The following is a 20,963-nucleotide window of genomic DNA, read 5'->3' on the forward strand; positions in this document are numbered from 1 at the left end:
GACCAGATAATATAATATGTTCAGCTTCATGGGCCATATGGTCTCTGTGACAGCTACTCAACTCTGCTACTATGACATAAAAGTGATCACAGACAATATATAAATAAAAAATTATGGCTGTATTTTAATAAAACTTCATTTGTGAATAGTAAAATTTGAATTACACCTAATTTTCATGTGTCATATGTATTATTTTCCTTTAAATCTTTTTCAAAATATTAAAAATGCAACAAGTAGTCTTTGGTCCCAGACCACACCAAAACATGTGGCAGGCTTGATCTGGCTTACAGGCTACAGTTTCCTGAATCATAATGTATAGGAACCAGAATATTTTGAATTTAACAACTCAACCATGGTCCTGCAATCATTATCTAGAAGATTAGCTAGTAACATAAAATGTCTCAAGGCATGCATTACAACTTCAGTCTTATTTTATCATTTATTTATTTAGGATTCTAACTTTGAGAACAAAAATCATGAGTTATGATTTCACATCTACCACTTGTTAGTTTGATAGCCTTCAGTGAAAATTTCCAACCTCTGGCAACCTCTTTCTCCCAAAGTCTGTTATTTGGGAGATGAATTATATCACTACTGTCAACTCACACTGTGTATCAGAATCACCTGTGGAGAAACCAAGGCTGAACAGTCAGAGATATGGCCTCAACAGGTGACGCCAACCTGCATCCAGCGTTGGAAACTACTGGACTACTGAGCTCCAGACCTCTTTCTGTTTGATAAGTCTAAGAATTTCTATTCGGTGCATACAGTTGTCACAAATATCAGTAACAATATAGCATTACTTCAGAGAATATTACATTTAAATAATTAGTAGAAACCCTTTGCAAAAAATTCAGAACTATTTAACATCTCCTTCATGATGGCAAAATAAAAAAGAAAATACATATATTTAACTCCTTTTAGCTCACTGTTGAGAGATGGACAGAATAGAAAGAAAATAAGTAAACAAAGGAAGGAAACAAATCATATGTATTTCTTTTCCTAATAGCTAGAGCATAGAAAATTACAGAGAAATAAAGCAACAATAATCTGAAAGCTTCTATGTATTCTTATTCTCAAGCCCTATTTCCTTATTTTAGGATGTTTTGTAGTTGAACAATTGCAGCATTATTTCTCTGCTTCCAAATTCATTATTGAAAAGATAGTTCACACAAATATTCAAAAATAAGCAGTCTACATTTTCATAATATGGTTCATTTGTTCCTAACTTTTAGTACATTTCACAGTCAATATCTTGTCTATACTCATGTAATTGACACAATTTTCAACTGTCAGTTTCACAAACCGTCATCAAAAAACTTAGATGATCAAGCAGAGCTTAGTTGTTCTGACTTCTTACAGTAAGGGACACACACACAAACACATACACCTTTTTGATAACAACAACAACAAAAAAAAACAGTAATGTCCCAACCTTTGGGTAGGCAATGTTTAGGGTTTTATAACCCAAGCAGAGTGATTTTAAGATGAATGTTTCAAAGGAGGAAACTGGTTGAAATTAGGTATAGTTATTGAATTACTAGATCTAGATTAGTGATCACAGTAAGGAATGAGCCTTAAAGGGGGATTTTATAAGCAGGCTGTTAGTCTTGATTAGCTGTTAAAGTTGGCTTACAGTCTTGTCTTAAAAATTTAAATATTTCTTGCAATAAGTAATTAAGACATTTTTGCTTGATTTCAGTATTGTTTGACATAGAGACATGTAAATATGTTCATCACATATATTGCTTAACACAAGGGGAGAAAAGTATGCCTGGACCTAGCATGACTTAAGACAGAGAGAAAAAAAAAGTTGTTTATATTAATGCTCACTGACACTTTTGGTCATGCTTTACCATTATCTTATGAACTACCTTAGTCTATTTTGTGTTGCTACAACAGAATACCTGATATAGGTAATTTATAAAGAAAAGTGGTTTATTTAGCTCATGGTTCTGCAGGCTGGATAGTTCAAGGACATGGCCCTGGTTTCTGGCAAGGTCTTCTGTGCTGCATCATAACATGATGGAGAAGGTCAAATTGGAAGCAGTTATGTGTGAAGAGGAAAAACCTAAGAGACATCCTGGCTTGATAGCAACGCATTCTCAAGGGAATTCATTAAGTTCCATGAGAACTGATTCAGTCTTGCCAGAGTGAGAACTCATTCACCACCATGAGAAAGACACTAAGCCATCAGGAGGGATTTACTCCAGTGATTCAGACAATTCTCACTAGGCTCCACTTCCCAAGACTGCCACATCAGGGATCAAATTTCAACATGATGTTTGGTGGGAACAAACTCAGACCAAATCACAGCACAAGGATATGATCAATGCAGATCAAAATTACTGTCCGATATATTGGGTTCACTGTGTTAGGCAAAATGGTGTTTCCCCCAAAGAAGCCCATTTTGAAGCCTCCATAGCTTATGTATATATTAGATTAAATAGCAAAGGGGAATTCAAGGTGAAAGATGGATATAAGGTTGCAATCAGCTGATTTTAAGACAGAAAACATTAGCTGACTTTAAGACAGAAAAAATTATCCAGATAAGCAAAATATAATTATAAGAGGACTTCCAGCATGACTGTAGGAAAAATTATTCCCCATTGAAACTGGTAAAAACTATAAATAAAAAAAAAACTTTTTATAACCCCTGGAAATGATCCTAAAGGAATACAGCAAGTGAAGAAATAGCCATTCAATTAAATCTATGAATATTCAGAATGAAAAGCAGGAGTGTGTAGTATTTAAGCAAAGTCTACTCTTCATTGGCTCTTCCAGCTCGAAGATAAGAAAACTCCAATCTAGACTTCGTTAGTCAAGAACAAATGGCATCTTCTCCCACAGCTTCCAGTTGGAGAGCTTTCTTCTAGGGCAGAATGCAACATCCATGTTTCTCCTCCTACTGCCAGTTGTCTCCTGTTGCTGAGGTTGTTTCAGGTGAGAGCGGATGAGAGGCAAGGCTCCTTCTTCACCCCACCCTCACTCATGGAAAACAGACTCCAACTCAGGCACAGCACCTTTAAAAATGCTGGGGCCCCAGTTGCCTTACCCTGGATCGTAAGTTTCCACACCAAGAAAACCAACTTATGAAGACCTCATGCTACAGTCTCCACTTCCACTGGGCACTCAGGTTCAAAAGTAGGAGCATCACTGAGAGAAAATATCCCATCATCTCAAACCCAACCACAGAGGCCTAACTTAATATTTTACCAGAGGGAAAAGCAGGCCATAAAATTAATAGCTCTTAGTCTCTTCCCAAAGAAATTGACTTCACTTGCAATAGAGCATGAGGACATTCTAACCTATAGGCGTTCTCAAAAATAGTGGAGTTCATGGTGAAAAGCAACTGGGAGGAAATAGATTCAAGACAAAGGCTGAAGGATAAGCCAGTTACTTTGTAGGAGAGAACCTGAGAAAGAGAAAACTTAGAGGAAAAAAAATATATACAGCACTGATCTAAGGACCTCCTTCAAAGAAGCCCAGATCTTACTGGATTAGCCTATGGATCAGTTTATAACCCAGGACATATTTGAAAATAATAGAGCAATCAGCCTCCAACTAACAGAGCATAACAGTTTGCTATGGTCACGGAAAGAGATGAAGAGAACCGTACCAAACCCACTATTGTCTCCAGGTGACTGTGGACATACCAAAAGCTGTGCCCCACTGAAAATTAACATCAGAGGTTTAACAGTGTGGGGTAGGAGAAAATAGACATCACTAAAATATTCCAGCTCTGAAAGGGAGGAGATTCGTATGCAAAGTTGCTGTAATATATTATCCAAGAGGTCTAGTTTCCAACAACAACAAAATAATGAGGAATGCAAAGAAACAGGAAAGTATAACATAAAATGGAAAAAGAAAAAGCAGGCAAAAGAAACTGTGAGAGCAACCAGATATCGAATTTAACAGGAAAGACTTCATGATAGCCATGTTAAGTATGTTCACAGATGGAAAGGAAACTATTGTTTAAAAAGTATAGGAAGTCATGATGACAATGTCCAACACAAGACAAAGTATCAATAAAGAGATAAAAATTATTAAAAGAACAAAATGGAAATTCTGGAATTGATAAACATAAGAACTGAAATGAAAATTATACTAGATGGGCCCAACAGTAGATTTGAATTGGCAGAAGAAAGAATGAACACACTTGAAGCTTGATTCAGATTATGCAAGCTAAAAAACAAAAAAAGAGAAATAAGAGGAGCCTCAGGGAAATCTGGGACACCATTAAGCGCATCAACATCCATGTCATGGAAGTATCAAATAATGACTGAAAAATTATCAAACTTATTAGAAAACACTATCCTATATATCCAAGAAGTTAAAGGAATTCCAAGTAAAATAAATGAAGTGATATCTACATCAGACACATCATAGTAAAAATGCTTAAACTCAAGGAGAAAATTTTGAAAGCAGCAAGACAAAATTACAACAAAACAAAACTCCTCATTATCAAGGGGACCTCAGTAGGATTTAATATCTGATTCTCAGCAAAAACAATGTAGGCCGAAAGGCAATAGGATGTCATGTTTAAAGTGCTCAGTTAAAAAAAAAAAAAAGCAAAAACCTGTCAGCCACAAACCTTACATCAAGCAAATCTATCTTTCCAAAATTAAAGTAAAATAAGAACATTCCAAGATTAACAAAATCTGAGAGAATGTGTTGCTAGCAGACCCACCTTACAAAAAACTCTGAAGGAAGTTCTTCAGGCTGACAGCAAATAATCCTAGATAATTGAGCACATATAGAAAAATATGAGCTTCAATAAAGTTAGTTATATAATTCCACAAAGCAGTATAAATCTATATTTTTTCTCTTGATTTACAAAACAATTGTATAAAATGATATGCTACAATGTATTGTTGGGCCTGTAACACAGAAATATAATAAACTGGTAATATATTTGCTAAAGACAGCACAAAGGAGGTGGGTGAGAACAAACCTACATTGAGCTAAGGAAATGACAGCAGATGAGTAAATTAATAATTATAACAATGTATCATTGAGTTTGTAGGTTTGTAATATTAATACATAAATATGCATAATACAACAAAAATAGGGGAAAAGGAATAGAGATATGTCTTAGTCATCTCAGGCTGCAATAACAAAATGCCATAGACTGGGAAGCTTGAAGAGTAAACATCTATTTGCTCACAGTTTTTGAGAGTGAATGTCTGAGATCAGAGTGTCAGCATGGTTGGGTGCCAGTAAGGGCCCTCATCCTGGCTTGCAAATGGCTGCTTTCTCATTGTGTCTTCACATGGCAGAAACAAAGTGGATTCTGGGCTCTTCGTCTTCTAATGACACTAATACCATCATGGATGCCTCACCTTCAGAAACTCACTTAAACCTAATTACCTCCCAAAGGCCACACCTCCTAGTGCCACCACAATGAGGGACAGGGCTTTAACATGAGAATTTGGGCAAGACACAGGCATCCGGTTCATAAAGAGTTATCTAGAAATGATATTCCTATGTCTTACTATAATTCAGTTAGCATAAACCTGAAAATTAATCTGATAGTTAAAATGTATGTAGTGTGCCCTAAAGAAACCACTTTTTAAAAAAACTCAAAAGATACAGTAAAAAAAATAAATAAATTTAAATGCTTAATTAGAAAATATTATATAATGCAAAAGAAATCAGTAAAGGAACAAAAACAGGAGAAACAAAGAAAACAGACCTTTGACATACCTTTATACATAAATTACCTTTAATATACATACAAAAATCCATAACAAACTACTAGCAAACTGAATCCAGCAACATATAAAAAGAATTACATACCATGACCCAGTAGGATTTATCCCAGGAATGCAAGGTTGATTAACCATACAAAAAATAATTAATGTATACATGATATCAATAGAATTTAAAAATTACATGATCAGGCCGGGTGCTGTGGCTTAACCCTGTAATCCCAGCACTTTGGGAGGCCAACGTGAGTGAATCACTTGAGGTCAGGGGTTCAAGACCAGCCTGGCCAACATGGTGAGATTCCATCTCTACTACAAACACAGAAATTAGCTGGGCATGGTGGCGGGCACCTGTAATCCCAGCTACTCGGGAGGCTGAGGCATGAGAATTGCTTGAACCTGGGAGGCAGAGGAGGTGGCAGTGAGCCGAGGTCATGCCACTGTACTCCAGTCTAGGCGATGGAGGGAGACTCAGTCTCAAAAAAAAAAATTACATGATCATGATCATATCCATAAACAGAAAAAGCATTTAACAAAACCCTAGATCATTTCTGATAAAAATACTCGATAAACTAGGAATAGAAGGAAACCTTCCTTCACTTGATAATGGGTATTTGTGAAAAACCCGCATGTGACATCATGCTTGGTGGTAAAAATGAATGCTTTCTTCCTAAGATCAAGAACAAAAGAACATCTCCTCTCACCACTTCTATTCAAGACAGTGTTTGAAGGTCTAGCCAGGGAAATTAGAAAAAATAAAGCGAATCCAAATTAGAAAAAAAAAATAAAAGCTACCTTTATTCTCAGATAACATTGTCTTGCATATAGAAAATCCTAAGTATCCACTAAAAATTATAAGAAATAACCAGTGATAGGTCAATTAACTGCTTTCGGGAAGCCTTAGGCGACAGGAGACTCCTGGACCCAGCACCTGCTCACTGTGCCTGTCCACCTTTGGCTACTGCAGCTGATACCCCAGTGGGCTAAGATTGGACAGGAGCCACCAGGGACCCAGCAAGTCCTTCAGCTCTGTTTTTGAAACATGAATCCTTCACTCTTCCTGGCTGCCTTTTGCCTGGGAATTGCCTCAGCTGCTCTAACACGTGACCACAGTTTAGATGCACAGTGGATCAAGTGGAAAGCAAAGCATAAGAAATTATATGGCATGAATGAAGAAGGATGGAGGAGAGCAGTGTGGGAGAAGAACATGAAGATGATTGAGCAGCACAATCAAGAATACAGTCAAGGGAAACACAGCTTCACAATGGCCATGAACGCCTTTGGAGACATGACCAATGGAGAATTTAGGCAGGTGATGAATGGTTTTCAATACCAGAAGCACAGGAAGGGGAAGGAGTTCCAGGAACATCTTCTTCTTGAGATCCCCACATCTGTGGACTGGAGAGAGAGAGGCTACGTGACTCCTGTGAAGAATCAGGGTATGTGTGGCTCTTGTTGGGCTTTTAGTGCAACTGGTGCTCTGGAAGGGCAGATGTTCTGGAAAACAGGCAAACTTATTTCACTGAGTGAGCAGAATCTGGTAGACTGCTCTTGGCCTCAAGGCAATGAGGGCTGCAACGGTGGTTTCATGGATAATTCCTTCCGGTATGTTCAGGAGAACGGAGGCCTGGACTCTGAGGCATCCTATCCATATGAAGGAAAGGTTAAAACCTGTAGGTACAATCCCAAGTACTCTGTTGCTAATGACACTGGCTTTGTGGACATCCCTTCACGGGAGAAGGACCTGGCGAAGGCAGTGGCAACTGTGGGGCCCATCTCTGTTGCTGTTGATGCAAGCCATTTCTCCTTCCAGTTCTACAAAAAAGGAATTTATTTTGAGCCACGTTGTGACCCTGAAGGCCTAGATCATGCTATGCTGGCGGTTGGCTATGGCTATGAAAGAGCAGACTTGGATAACAATAAATATTGGCTGGTGAAGAACAGCTGGGGTAAAAACTGGGGCATGGATGGCTACATAAAGATGGCCAAAGACCGGAGGAACAACTGTGGAATCGCCACAGCAGCCAGCTACCCCACTGTGTGAGCTGATGAATGGTGATGAGGAAGAACTTGACTGAGGATGGCACATCCAGAGGAGGAATTTATCTTCAGTCTACCAGCCCCTGCTGTGTGGAATGCACACTTCAATCATTGAAGATCCAAGTGTGATTGGAATTCTGATATTTTCACACTGGTAAATGTTACCTCTATTTTAATTACTGCTATAAACATGTTTGTATTATTGTTTCACTTACTTTGTATTTTCATTTTTAAAAGATATACACATTTTTACCTGTTTAAATAAAATGTAATTTCAAATGTAAAAAAAAAAAAAAGAAAGAAAAAAAAAAAGAAATAACCAGTGACTTCAGCAAGGTCGTAGGATACAATATTAGTATCAAAAAACATCATTTGTATCCCACATGTTTCTAACAAACAATCCAAGAATGAAAGTAAGAAAACAAACCCATTTACAATACAATAAAAAATACTAAGAAATAAATTTAACAAAGTAGTACTAAAGTTATACTCTGGAAACTGCAACATATTTTTGAAAATTAAAGACTCTAAATCAGAAGGCAACTTATATACATGAATCAGAATACTAAATAATTGTTAAGATGGCAGTACTCCTCAAGAATCCCAGCTGACTTCTTGCAGAAATTGATGTATTTAAATTGTGCAACCTAGAACATTTAGCCTTTCTTAACAGAGATTGATGTGTATACAGCACATTACAAATCTTCCACACCATTAACTGGTCTATTTCTACACAGCAGCTTTACCAGCTTGAAAAGATATTTTGCACAATGCTTTTTAAAAACACAAAAAACCCAAATATGAGTCTTATTCTTAGCACTTAAAATATTCAGGAATTTTAAAAATTAATTTGTGTTTCTATAAAATTATTTTAGGCTCACTTCTTTATTATTTTATAGGTACTACAATAGTTTTACACTTACAAAGGAAAAAACTGTTGATAAAGTGGAGGCAGGAGACCCACAATAGTCAAAATAATCTTGAAAATAACAAAGTAGGAATACTTCACAATTTTGAAACTTCCTACAAAGCAATGACAATCAACACAGTTTGATACCAGCACAAGAACAGATGTATATACCAATGGATAAGAATTGAGAGACCAAAAATAAAACTATACATCTATGACCAATTGATTTTAAACAATTCAATGAAAGATGGAATAGTCCTTTCAATAAGCGGTACTGAGATAATTGGATAGCCACATGCAAAAGAATGAAATAAGACCTCTATTTTACACCAAATATAAAAATTAACTGGAAATGAATCAAAAAACTAAATGTAAAACTATTTAGTTTTACAACAACTAAATGTAAACAAAACTAAATGTAAAACACATTGGAGAAAATATTTACAAGCTTTTATGTGACAAATGATTGTTAGATATGACTCCAAAAGCAGGAACAACAAGAGAAACAGATTATTTGAACTTTATTAAAATAAAAAACTTTAAGATTCAAAGAAAACCATCAAGTGAAAATACAACTCATAAAATGGAAAAAAATATTTGCAATTCATATATCTCATATGGGTCGTGTATCTAGAATATATAAAATCTCTTACAACTCCGCAATAAAAAGACAGCCCCATTTTGAAAAGGCAAAGAATCTGAATGAACATTTTTTTCACAGAAGATACAAAAAATGACTAAAAGCATGTGTTCTGAAGAAGTTCAATTTCATTAGTTATCTGGAAAATGCAAATGAAACCACAATGAAATACCACTCCACACTTGCTATGATGACTATAATCAAAAAGACAGTTAATCAGAAAGGTTGACAAAAATTTAGAGAAAATAGAATCCCCATAGATTACTAGTGGAAATGTAAAATGGTGCAGTCACTTTGGATAACATTCTTACCGTTCCTCAAATCATTAATAGAGTATCCTATGTCACAGCAAGTCCATTCCTAGGTATATACACAAAAGAATTGAAAGCAGATATTCAAAGAAATACTTGTATTTTAATAAGTATTTTTAAGTGAATATTATTATAGCATTTTTTTGTTATGTATTGTTACAGCATCATTATAGTATGATTTCCAATAGCCAACAGGTAAAAATAATCCATAAACAAAATATGAGTATATTCATATACTAAAATTATATTTGACCATAAAAAATGAAGTATTGATAGATACTGCAACACAAATAAGCCTTGAAAACATTATGCTAAGTACAACAAATTCAGTCCCAAAAGACTATATATTGTATGATTCCACACATATGAATTGTGAAGAGTACAGAGATTTATATAGACAGGAAGTATATCAGTGGTTGCTTAGGACTGAGGATGGTGGGAGGATGGGATATAATAAAGAAAATTAGGAGTTTCTTCTTGAGGTGAGCAGAATGTTCTAAAACTGACTGTTGTGCTGGTTGAACAGATCTATGAGTCATTGAATTGTACACTTTGAGGAAAATGTGTTATGCAAACTCGATCTTAACAAAACTTAAAGTAAGTAGAAGATGGAGACAAAGGATGCACAGCTGAAGAAAGAAAAGTGATGACAGAAGCAAGCCATAGTGATGCAGTGTGAGGAGTGTTTAACCTGCTCATGGTGGCATTAAAGATGGAGGAAAAGGGCCATGAGGCAAAAACCATGGAAAGCCTCCAGAAGATAGAAGCCTCCAGAAAAACAGAAGAAATGGATCCTCCACTAGAGCCTCTAGAATAAAATACGGCCCTTTGTAGTTAGCCCAAGTGAAAACCATGTTGGACTTCTGACCTACAGAATTGTAAAATAAATCTGTGTTGTTTTAAGCCACTAAAAGTATGGTAATTTGTTACAGTAGCCATAGAAAACTAGCATGGATTAACCGTGGTGGTCATTTTAATATGCCAGTTTGGATAAGCTACAGTCCCCAGTTATTCAAGGAAACAGGAATCTAGCTGCTGTTGTGAAGATATTTCACAGAAGTGATTACAGTGAATAATCAGTTGACTTTAAATACTGGAGATCATCCTAGATAATTGGGGTTGCCCTGATTCTATTAGTCAAAAGGCATTTAAAACAGAATTTTAAATTCCCTGAAGAAGAAGAAATTCTGGATGTGGACAACAAATTCACCCTGTGCTTAAGAGTATGATGAGCCCTTCCTGCTGGCCTGTCTACAGATTTTGGATTTGCCTGGCTGGTCCTCACGATTGCATTATCTAATTGCTTACGACAAATTTTTAAATACATTTCTGGTCCTTTTTCTGATTCTCTTCTTCAACCTTAATTGACAGAGTCACATTCAGAGTGTTTGGTCGTAACTGTGCCAGTAGCTCTTTGTGTCAATTTGTTGTATGATCATTTGTTAGACCTTTTCCTGGGAAAGCAGCTGCATAGCACTTATGATGATGATTGAGCAGTAGAACTTCAGTCTCCTGTGAGCACACATTTGGGCATCATAACCATGGGGAGCACTAAGGGAAGGCTTATGATGAGTCCACAGTTAATTTTGAAGATGAGGGTCAACAGAGTCCATATTAAAGCAAGACAATAAAACTCATTCATCTCAAGTGCTCACAAAACAAGATGTAACCAAATTAACTTAACTGGTTGTTGTCAAAGATATGTAATTTTACTTATTTGTTTTGTGAGTCTTTACTTTGTAGATTAAGGCAACTTGAGAGAGATGAAGATATAAGCACATTAGTCCTCTAAGATGACAAATGCTTTACTCTCAAAGGCCGGCTATAAGTCTAAGACGCTTTTATTTTGAACCATTCCCTGCCTGATTTAATGCCAGAGTGCTAAAGCCATAGTGACATTATCTAGTTGTTTTTCTATTCTATGAATTCTAGTCAGGATTTTTCTTGCTTTTTGAGAATCATAAAATAAAGGAAAAAGCCAAAAATCCCTTTCAATTATTAAAATTTTCAAAGTCCAGGTTTCCAGTTTTTTCCTTCTTGATTTAAATCATCTAAAGGTATCTTTTTAGTAGGGAGGAAAATAGAGGCTGCAAGAGATCCTGGGTGAAATCATGAATACTGTGTGACAGTCTTCAGCCAGTATGTTGCATGCCTCAAATCCAGTACCAGCCATTAGTGACTAGTATTTTGTTTTCAGCGAAAACACCACATACTCTGTTGTCAAATATTATTTTAATAATTTTCTGTCATTCATCAAGAGTGGTCAGCATCAGGCAGTGTTACCTGTAGTATAGATCCATTGTACAATATGGTGATTATAGTTTATAACAATGTATAGTAATTCCTCTTTATCCACAGAGGATAGGTTCCAAAGTCCCCAGTGGATGCCTGAAACCACAGATTATTCTAAACCCTATGTAAAATTTTTATTTTTATATACATACATATCTATGATAAAGTTGAATTTATAAAGTAGGCACAGGAAGAGATTAGTAATAACCATAATAAAATAGAACAATTATAACTATATTCTGTTCACAATTTAATGGACAGAAGATTCATTTTTACTCAGCATGATTTCTTTTCCTTCCTTATTAAGTAGAGAACTTTCACCTTGTCACTTAAAGGAGGCACCTAACAGTTTCTCTTTGGCATATCTGAATTGTGCTTTGAGGACATCATTAAGTAAAATAAGGATTACTTGAACACAAGTGCTGTGGTACAGCCACAGTTGATCTGACAAGCAAGATGGCTTCCAAGGGCTTAACACACGAGTACCACATACAGCATGGATACACTGGACAACGGGATAATCCCTGTCCCAGGAGGGACAGCACAAGATTTCATCACGCTACTCAGAAAACTTTATATTAATTGTTTCGTTCTTGAGTTTTCTATTTAATTTTTTCAATGGCAGTTTACTGCAGGTAACCAAAATCATGGAAAGAGAAACTGCAGATAAGGAACATTACTGTATTATATACTTGAAAATTGCTAAGAGAGTAGATTTTAAATGTTCTCACCACAAAAATGTGGTATGTGAAGTAATGGATACGTTAATTAGTTTGATTTAGTCATTCCACAATGTGTGTGTGTGAATACGTATCAGAAAATTATGTGGTACACCCTAAGTATATATAATTTGTATTTGTCTATTTAAAAAATAAACATTTAAAGACAAATAAAGGAGACACGTGCTCGCTACAAAAAAGAGAAAAAAACTTGGGGTACGTCTAAGCCAATAAATGAAGTTGAAAATGTAGTATAGCTCTCTTATAAGATCTGTAAAAGTAATAACAGCCTCCAAATATACATTACCTGTTTCCTTTTATTTTTCCAGGTCTATTTTTCTGAAAGTTCTGTTACAAAGGCTAGCTTCTGCAAAGTTCTCTTTCTAGATATGATGTATAGGTTTAATCCTGAATTTTAAGTGTAGAGAAAAAGAGAAAATATCTATAAAGATAAAGAATAATAGCATATAGGTTAAAGTATATGACAAGCTATGTTTAGATTATTTGAACATTGTTCTGTATGCCTTGGATCAACAACTTCTTGCAGTTGTCAACTTGATATAAAGATTGTGGGTTGAAGCTGTCTCCTGAAGATTGTCCACTTCTAGAAGATTCTTTAAAATCCTCATATTGAGGTCTCTAGTTGGAACAGTTTTCTAATGATTTGAGGATGAATTCTCTTCTCCTAGTAAAGTATATCCAAGAAACAAGTGTGCTTTTAGAGTTATGCTCACTAGTTACTTGATGAGATGTTTTCATTAGAGTTCAATAACACTATCTGATATCTCTTCCAGAAGACAAGATCTCAACATTTCAGACCATGTAAGCATTAATTAGGAGAATATGACGACTAGGTGCATTTTATGAGTTCCTTGCAGTATTAGGGGTTGTCTGCTTGAGTTTGGCCAGAATATAGAATCAGAGTAAATTTCTAGGTGTAAGAGGCAGTCTAATACCAATTCAGAATGGAAGAACCAGTAAGATCCTAAAAATAGGTAATTTCTTTGTCATTGAAGCAATGCCAATACTCTTTGGATTCCTATAATGTCTGAAAGCTTTGTTGATGTTTTAGTTTAAGAATTCATTGTTCCTTCCATCATTCCTGAAGATTGGGATAATATGGGCAGTGAAGTTTCTGAATAAGCAGCAGTGTTGAAAATCTCGTTAGTGACAGTTCCAGTAAAATGGGTGTCTCTGTTACTGCAGAGATAGGTTGGAATTCCCAGACTGGGAAAACAAAATCAAGTGGTATTTTTGCTAGTATCAGATTCATAGCTCATTCAAAGAAAAGCTTCAATCCATCACTGGAATTAGAAAACACTGGCACACATATTCAGAATCAATGGTGGAGGGTAGTAGCACAAAACTTACTTGGAGATGTCCCAAGACATTTTTCTATATTTGAGGTATTTTTCATTTTTCTTCTTTATAATTTTACCAGGACTATGCTGCTGGTGATGAGTGAGATTTTCCTCAGTGGCAACATCAACAATTTGGGTCAAACTTTTCAGCAATGCCAGTTGACTACTGTAGCCAATTTGTCCTTGCGATAGCCAGTCAATGCTTTCATTAAAATGTTATGAAAGTTTCTATTCAAGATTCTCTGATGCCAACAAACTCCTGAAAGTGCCAGAGATTATTCTCATGCAATTTGCAAAGAAGTTTTTTTTTTTCTGGTATTTCTTTCTGACATTGGAGTCAAAACTAGCTTTAGACCATTCAAAATATTTGACCTCTTGGACTGTCATAAGAGCAAGGATATTTCTCATGGTTTTCTATCTAAACAGCCATGAATTTTACTTTAACCTCTATGTTACTTTTGTGTACATTGTTGACATTCCCAGTAAAAGGCAAAAAAAAATTTGAATGTTTATCTGAAGGACACTAAAGAAGGCAGAACATAGATTTACAACTATAACGTAACACATAAGATAAAATAGTACTCTTATTCAAAACCACAAGTGTAGAATAACTATTTTATTATGTCCTTGGGGTGCTTAATATATCAGTATCTTCTCCAGGTGAGTTTCTTCAGTAGGAAGACAAAATTATTACACAGATAAGTGCAAGCTATGATGAGCTCCTACTTCTTTAGACTTTCAAATATTGGTTTCAGTGTTTCTTTAGTGTCTAGTTTTAGATGTGTTGTGCAAGCTTGTAGAAAGTTATGGCTGCAACAATCTGCACTATTATGGATGCATAATGGAGAAAGCATCTGATAGTTTTAATGTAAGGTCAGTAAAATGCATTCTAGATCCATTTATGCTTTTGCCCAGTGGCTCTTTCAAAATATGCATGGAGGTGTGAGAGATCTGGTTCTCATTGAGGTGTTTGCTTGCAGATCATATTCTCCATTTAAAGCTGAAGACGGTTTCCCTCATCAAAAAGACTGATCCTAAATCTAGTTTCACATGTGCTTTAGGATCGACTGCTTACTGCTATCCAAAGATATTTAAATGCCTATTGCTGCTATCTCCAATAGGCTCATTCTTTCTTTTCCTATAGGCCCAAATTTTATTCCAGACTATTTTCATAGAAAAGAGAATAGAGGTAGCCTTCAAAAAACCTTAAAGTTGTTAAAATGCCCATCTCCAATGGGCTCATTCTTTCTTTACCTATGGGACAAAATTTGATTCAAGTTTATTTTCATAGAAAATACATTGGAGGTATCATGGAGAAGATCTTAACTAGTATGTATAGCTTTTCTAATTCCAGTGGATTTTGATGTAATACGTAGACTAGGGTAGTCCTCCAAGGACACGCTCAGGAACTTCCCACTCTACCTTTTCCATCTCATAGCTTGTACTTTTTGTACTTAAGGTCTTTACTACAGTAAGCAAAAATTGATATAGAGTATAAACCACTACATCTTCTTAGAACTAAATTCCTCTGTGAATGTCTTTCCTTTATGTCTTGGCTTTGGAAAGTTCTTTACAAGAATGAGACTAGGGCTTGAAATCAGCCCTAAAAAGCTACTCTAATTTGAAAGAGGCAATTGAGATATGAGGGTTTCTTGTAGAGCACAAGGGAAAGGAAGCAGGTCAGAAGTGGGGGTCCGAGTGTGATGTAGGATCATAATGGAAGGGAAAGAAATGTGGAAGAAAGCTAGTAGATTTGAAATGTGATTTAGGAAAATAAATGACAAGGATAGTTTTATGGTTTTTTCACATTTTTTCTTTCGACTTAGCTACAACTTTTTTTACAGAAGTAATTTTGGAATCTGAATTTTTTTTTGGAAGCTTCCCCTAGTAATAATAAATGATAAACATAAGATGTTTGGAATTTTGCTCCCCATTTTGTTCTAAGGCCCTTCTCCAATGAATAACTTTATTCACAGCAGAAGCACCCCCCAAACATTCATTGTAATCCTTAATTATCTTTCAAGAAATTACGGTATTTAAAAAGACAAATACGTAATTAGTGTTATAGTATGGACAGGTAAAAGAAGGTGAAGTCCGTCCTGGAGACAGTACAGACTTTAAGACAAAACCACTGAAGTCTGAAAACAGGTCAGCCAAATACCTGTTTTGTGAGCATGTTACACCTTGTGCCTTGATCTAAATGGTTAGCTGTTAACTGATGATCTAATAAATTCATAATCCTTCTGGTGTTCAGGAGTTTTCAAAAAGTTTCTTCCTGAACCAAACTGTCATAGGAAAATTTAGACAAGACTGTGGCAAGGTGTAAAAAGGTTTTGACAGATGGCCCAATGCAAACATTTTCCATAACACCTGTCTGACATGGCTTTCTGAATTTATCAGTCCTTAGAGTGAGCTTCAATGAATGGATTTATTAGGTCTATGTCCAATCTCTTCTCTAAGAACTTGGTCTTACAAGCTTATATCAGAATATGACAAAGACCTTCCCACTCCATCCCCCAAAAAACTTAAAAACACAGCAATATATTACGAGTTAGACAGGACCCCTCCAAGGATAGAAATTTCAAACCTGGTTACAAAATCAACTGATTTCAATATGCATAGAATTGAAATAAACTAAGCAGTTTGGAGCCTAGGAACCTGAAAAAAAAAAAAAATCAGAGCCGAGACCCAATACAAAACTTAGCTCAGTACAGCAGTTGTAGAGGGTCCTGGAAGGATATCCCAGGCACCTTCACAGAGAATGTTGTTTAGGGTTGAGGATCTTGACCTGTGGTACTGAGGGGGTTGCAAATGGAACTGCAAGACCTCCAGAATTACCAACTGTTGAATCCTCCAAAGACCAGAGGAAAAAAAAAAAAAAAAAAAAAAAAAACAGGAAAACATTGATCGAGCAAAACTAAACTTTAAAGACTTACTGCAGTCGGAATACCACCCAACAGAGTCTTAACAGTATTTCAGTACCTGAATATTAGAATAAAGTAGGTATACTCTCTTAGGGCCTGAGCTGGACTTTACTAAGGCAGTCTTTCAAATTAGAGAATTAATTGGCATTGACAGAATTTGTGACTTAATAACTTCAAATTGGTATATACAGCAAGGTGGATTGAGTCTTGGGCAGCACACTACTAGCATTGATGAATAACTATTTTGGTTGGCTCACTCTTATCTTCCAGGAAAGAATATTGTCTGGGGAAAGCAACTAAGTTATTTTTGCTTGACCTCAGTATAACACAGAAACAGAAAAATTACCTGAACCCAATAGATGTATTTTTTAACACAAAGATAGGAATTCCTGTTGGTTTCAGTTCTTTACATAAAGCATTGGTGTTCTCAACATATCAAATTTATTACTTCCATTGTTTTTAATGTATTTTCCCAGTTATCCATTAAAAATAGATTATCTTTTTAGTGGTTACTAATATTGCCTTCCTTCCATCAATTACAATCACCCCATGCCTCTGATTTTATTAAAAGTTTCATAACAATAGAATTTAGGATTTGAGAAACATTTATTATTTTGAATGTTACTCAAAGCTCTACAAAGTGAAACCAAACAAAATAAAAATTGAGGATCCAAATCATAATTAATGAAGATTTAGCTCAAGTGTTTACCCAGATCCTTCCCCAAATCTCTGGATTTCAAGTGAACACAATTGCATAAATCCCTTTAATTGCCCTTTTTTACGCCAAATGCTCTGCTTTCCTGCTTCTTTCCTACACACCTACACTGTGACACCAAAGTCATTCAAGACCAGGTCACCCTGTTTAAATCCCTCCTCCCCTAACCATCAGGGCAGACTAGTTAGGAGAGTACAAAATATTAAAGAGATTGGGAACTTAGCTGATTTTATTTTCCTTCAGCTGGTGCCCAGAATGATAAATCGTAAGATTCTTGGCTCTTCTGCCTTCTTCTCTGCTTCTGAAAAGCCCCAACTAATCTTTTCTAGATCCTGACAATCCTCAGTATTTCTAAGCAGCTTCGTCTCCCAAAGTTCAAACCCCGTGAACAATAGTATTTCTTTATGCCCCAAGCAGAGGAATGCTTTCTGCCTGGATGACAGTTTGTTAATTGACCGTGGTCTTCAGGAGACCATAAAACTTTTGGTTTCCAAAGGGTAAACTTTACTTTGAGCCATATCCATATTTCTCTTATTCAAGACGTTATTTCCGCTTTTTTACTGGCAAAGAAGACCATAGCGTGTCACCTCTCCAGGAGACGAGAGAAACTGTCTTGCATGCCTGAACACTATGGTCAGTAACCTCTATTAGTTATTCAAACTTCTGAATACCTCACAACACAAATATTATCATTCTTACTGTTTGATACTTGAGAAAACAGAGCATTAGAATGTTAAAAAGCTACCTTTGGTCACATTGCTAGTGAGTAATATGGACAGAATTGGAAGGCTATCCTCTTTTTGTTATACTGCTATGTCATCATTGGTAGAACTTTCATGAGTCCTTACCCTGCATAAGCATCATCATCATCATCATTATCACTTATTCTTTCACCTCTCACAGTTATTCCCTGGGCTACTTTTCTATTTAAGGAGGTAGGCGGACTTTCTCTTAGTTTCCTTATTTGAGGATCACAATCTCTTTACTTCAAGATAATTTAATATTACTTTGAAACAGGGAGGTGGCATGTAAAGGACTAAGCTTTATATATTTTGAGGGTGAGAGCGAGGGAAAACTTATAAGCCCAGGATCAACAAGACACAGTTGGCATCTTCCACAGAAGGAGCACCAACCTTATTTGTTGTCTTTGTTAATTAGTAGACTTTTTTGAGCAATCGTATGTTTATTTTTAAAACTGAGAAGAAAATCGAAGTTTCTATATACTCCTTCACCCTTCCCATTTCCTCTATTTATTTTTTTTTGAGATGGTTATTTTTTTGAGACGGAGTCTCGTTCTGTCACCCAGGCTGGAGTGCAGTGGGCGATCTTGCTCACTGCAAGCTCTGCCTCCGGGGTTCCCGCCATTCTCCTGCCTCAGCCTCCCAAGTACTTGGGGCCACAGGTGCCCGCCAGCGCGCCCGGCTAATTTTTTGTACTTTTTTTAGTAGAGACGTGGTTTCACCGTGTTAGCCAGGATGGTCTCAATCTCCTGACTTGTGATCTGCCCGCCTCAACCTCCCGAAGTGCTGGGATTACAGGCGTGAGCCACCGCGCCTGGCCCCTTCCTCTATTATTGATATCTTGCATTACTGTGGTGCATTTGTTACATTGCTAAATGAACCGCTTGTTAATTGTGAAATGAACCAATATCAATATATTATTGTTAATCAAAGTTCAGAGTTTATATAAGAGTTCACTCTGTATGTTTTATATTCTGTGGATTTTGCAAACATACAGTAACATGCATCCACCATTATAGTATCACATAGAATAGTTGCATTGCCCTAAGGAAAAAAAAAAAAATCCTGTGTTCCACCAATTTATCCTTCCCTCCCTCCCCAGACAGCTCTGGTAACCATTGATCTATGTACTGTCTCCATAGTTTTACCTTTTCTAGAATGTCACATAATCAGAATCATACAGTACATTCACCTTTTATATTGGTTTCTTTCACTTAGCACAATATACATTGAAGGTTTCCTGACATTTTTTCATGACTCGATAGCTCATTTCTTTTTAATACTGAATAATTTTCCAGTGTATGAATGTACCACAGTTTGTCTATTAAAGGATGTCTAGGTTGCTTCCAGGTTTTGACAATTTCTGTGGTCCTTTTTCTTCTTCTAACTCCGTCAATTTCATGCTGCCCATCCTTCATTTACTGCCCCATCCAGTACAATAGCCTCATTTCTCTCACACTGTGTAAACATCCTTTTACTTCCCTTAAACTCTGTTTCAAGAAGACTCACTGTGAATGCCATCTTCAAACTGAGCATTGTACTTTTACAGAGCTGTTTCTATCTGAAATGCCCTCCTCCTCTAAAATCACAAAATACATATTTGTGTTTGTGTTTGTGTGTGTGACACTCAATATATATTTATAAAGCTTACCTACAACTTACGTATTGTTTCTGAAAGACCAAATTTTCAAGGAATTTTCTTGATGTGTATCTTCTTTTTTGTCATAGTCAAAGCCAAGCAATGCAGCAGCCCTGTTTTCTGCTATGACGCGTTTGGTAATGTTGCCGACTAGCCAGGCATCTGAACATAATTTGATGTGCTAATAATTTGATTAGCATGTTTTCTAGTCTCTGTTGCTCTCAATAATAACACCAGCTCTTAATCGGCACTAGGACATAAATTTATTATGTTAGAATTTGCCTGGCACTGCCCTAACTGCTATTTGTTTTAAACATGACCAAAAGGTATGAGATTGGAAAGTTGATTATTATTACCCTCATTTTTTTTTTTTTTTTTTTTTTTGGATGAGAAAACAAGAACTCATGAGATTGTGACTTTCTTACAAGGGAAGGAAAATAAGTATAAAACTAGATCCTGTGAAGTCAGGCTTACAGTTTTGTTTTTTTCTTAAACAAACCTGACCTCTGTTGCTTCTTAAAGAACCAAACCTATGTTTATATGTATTTATCATACCTAAATTTTGTTAACCTTTTTTGCATGGTTAAGTCAGAATCTTTGCTGAACTCCAAAGTGGCCAAAAATAGTTTTGTTTCATGCAACCTCTATGTCAAAGTATGAACTCAAATCTGAGCTACTACCATTATTACTTCACATACACCAACACACACACACAAGGAAATGATGAGCATACTAAATCAAATACAATTTTATTTCCTAATGAAATGAGCTAAGCATAAATATGACAAAGTGTGCAGTGGAGAATAATTATCAGCCTTCCTTTTTAGACAGCATGAGGTTCGGCAAAGTCAATTTGAATATAAATGCAAAATATGTTGAGAACACATTTAGAGAAAAGCAATAATAGTTACTAAAATAGACTATTAAATTATCTTTTAATAACTTTATAATAGCAAATGTAATA

The 20,963-nt window shown here is 35.9% G+C and overlaps 1 protein-coding gene and 1 long non-coding RNA gene across 4 annotated transcripts in view; both read left to right on the forward strand.

Annotated features, from left to right (window-relative positions):
• LOC105472819 (uncharacterized) overlaps positions 1 to 20,963 on the forward strand; it is a 278,602-nt gene that overhangs the window by 121,686 nt on the left and 135,953 nt on the right. The gene's annotated exons all lie outside the window — the stretch shown is intronic.
• On the forward strand, positions 6,751 to 7,906 carry LOC105472818 (procathepsin L). Its single transcript, XM_011726369.3, has one exon. It carries the CDS (start codon positions 6,751 to 6,753, stop codon positions 7,750 to 7,752), a length of 1,002 nt encoding a protein of 333 aa, XP_011724671.2. The 3' UTR covers positions 7,753 to 7,906.

This window comes from Macaca nemestrina, chromosome 4 (assembly GCF_043159975.1).
Source record: "Macaca nemestrina isolate mMacNem1 chromosome 4, mMacNem.hap1, whole genome shotgun sequence".
In the NCBI taxonomy this organism is placed as follows: domain Eukaryota; kingdom Metazoa; phylum Chordata; class Mammalia; order Primates; family Cercopithecidae; genus Macaca; species Macaca nemestrina.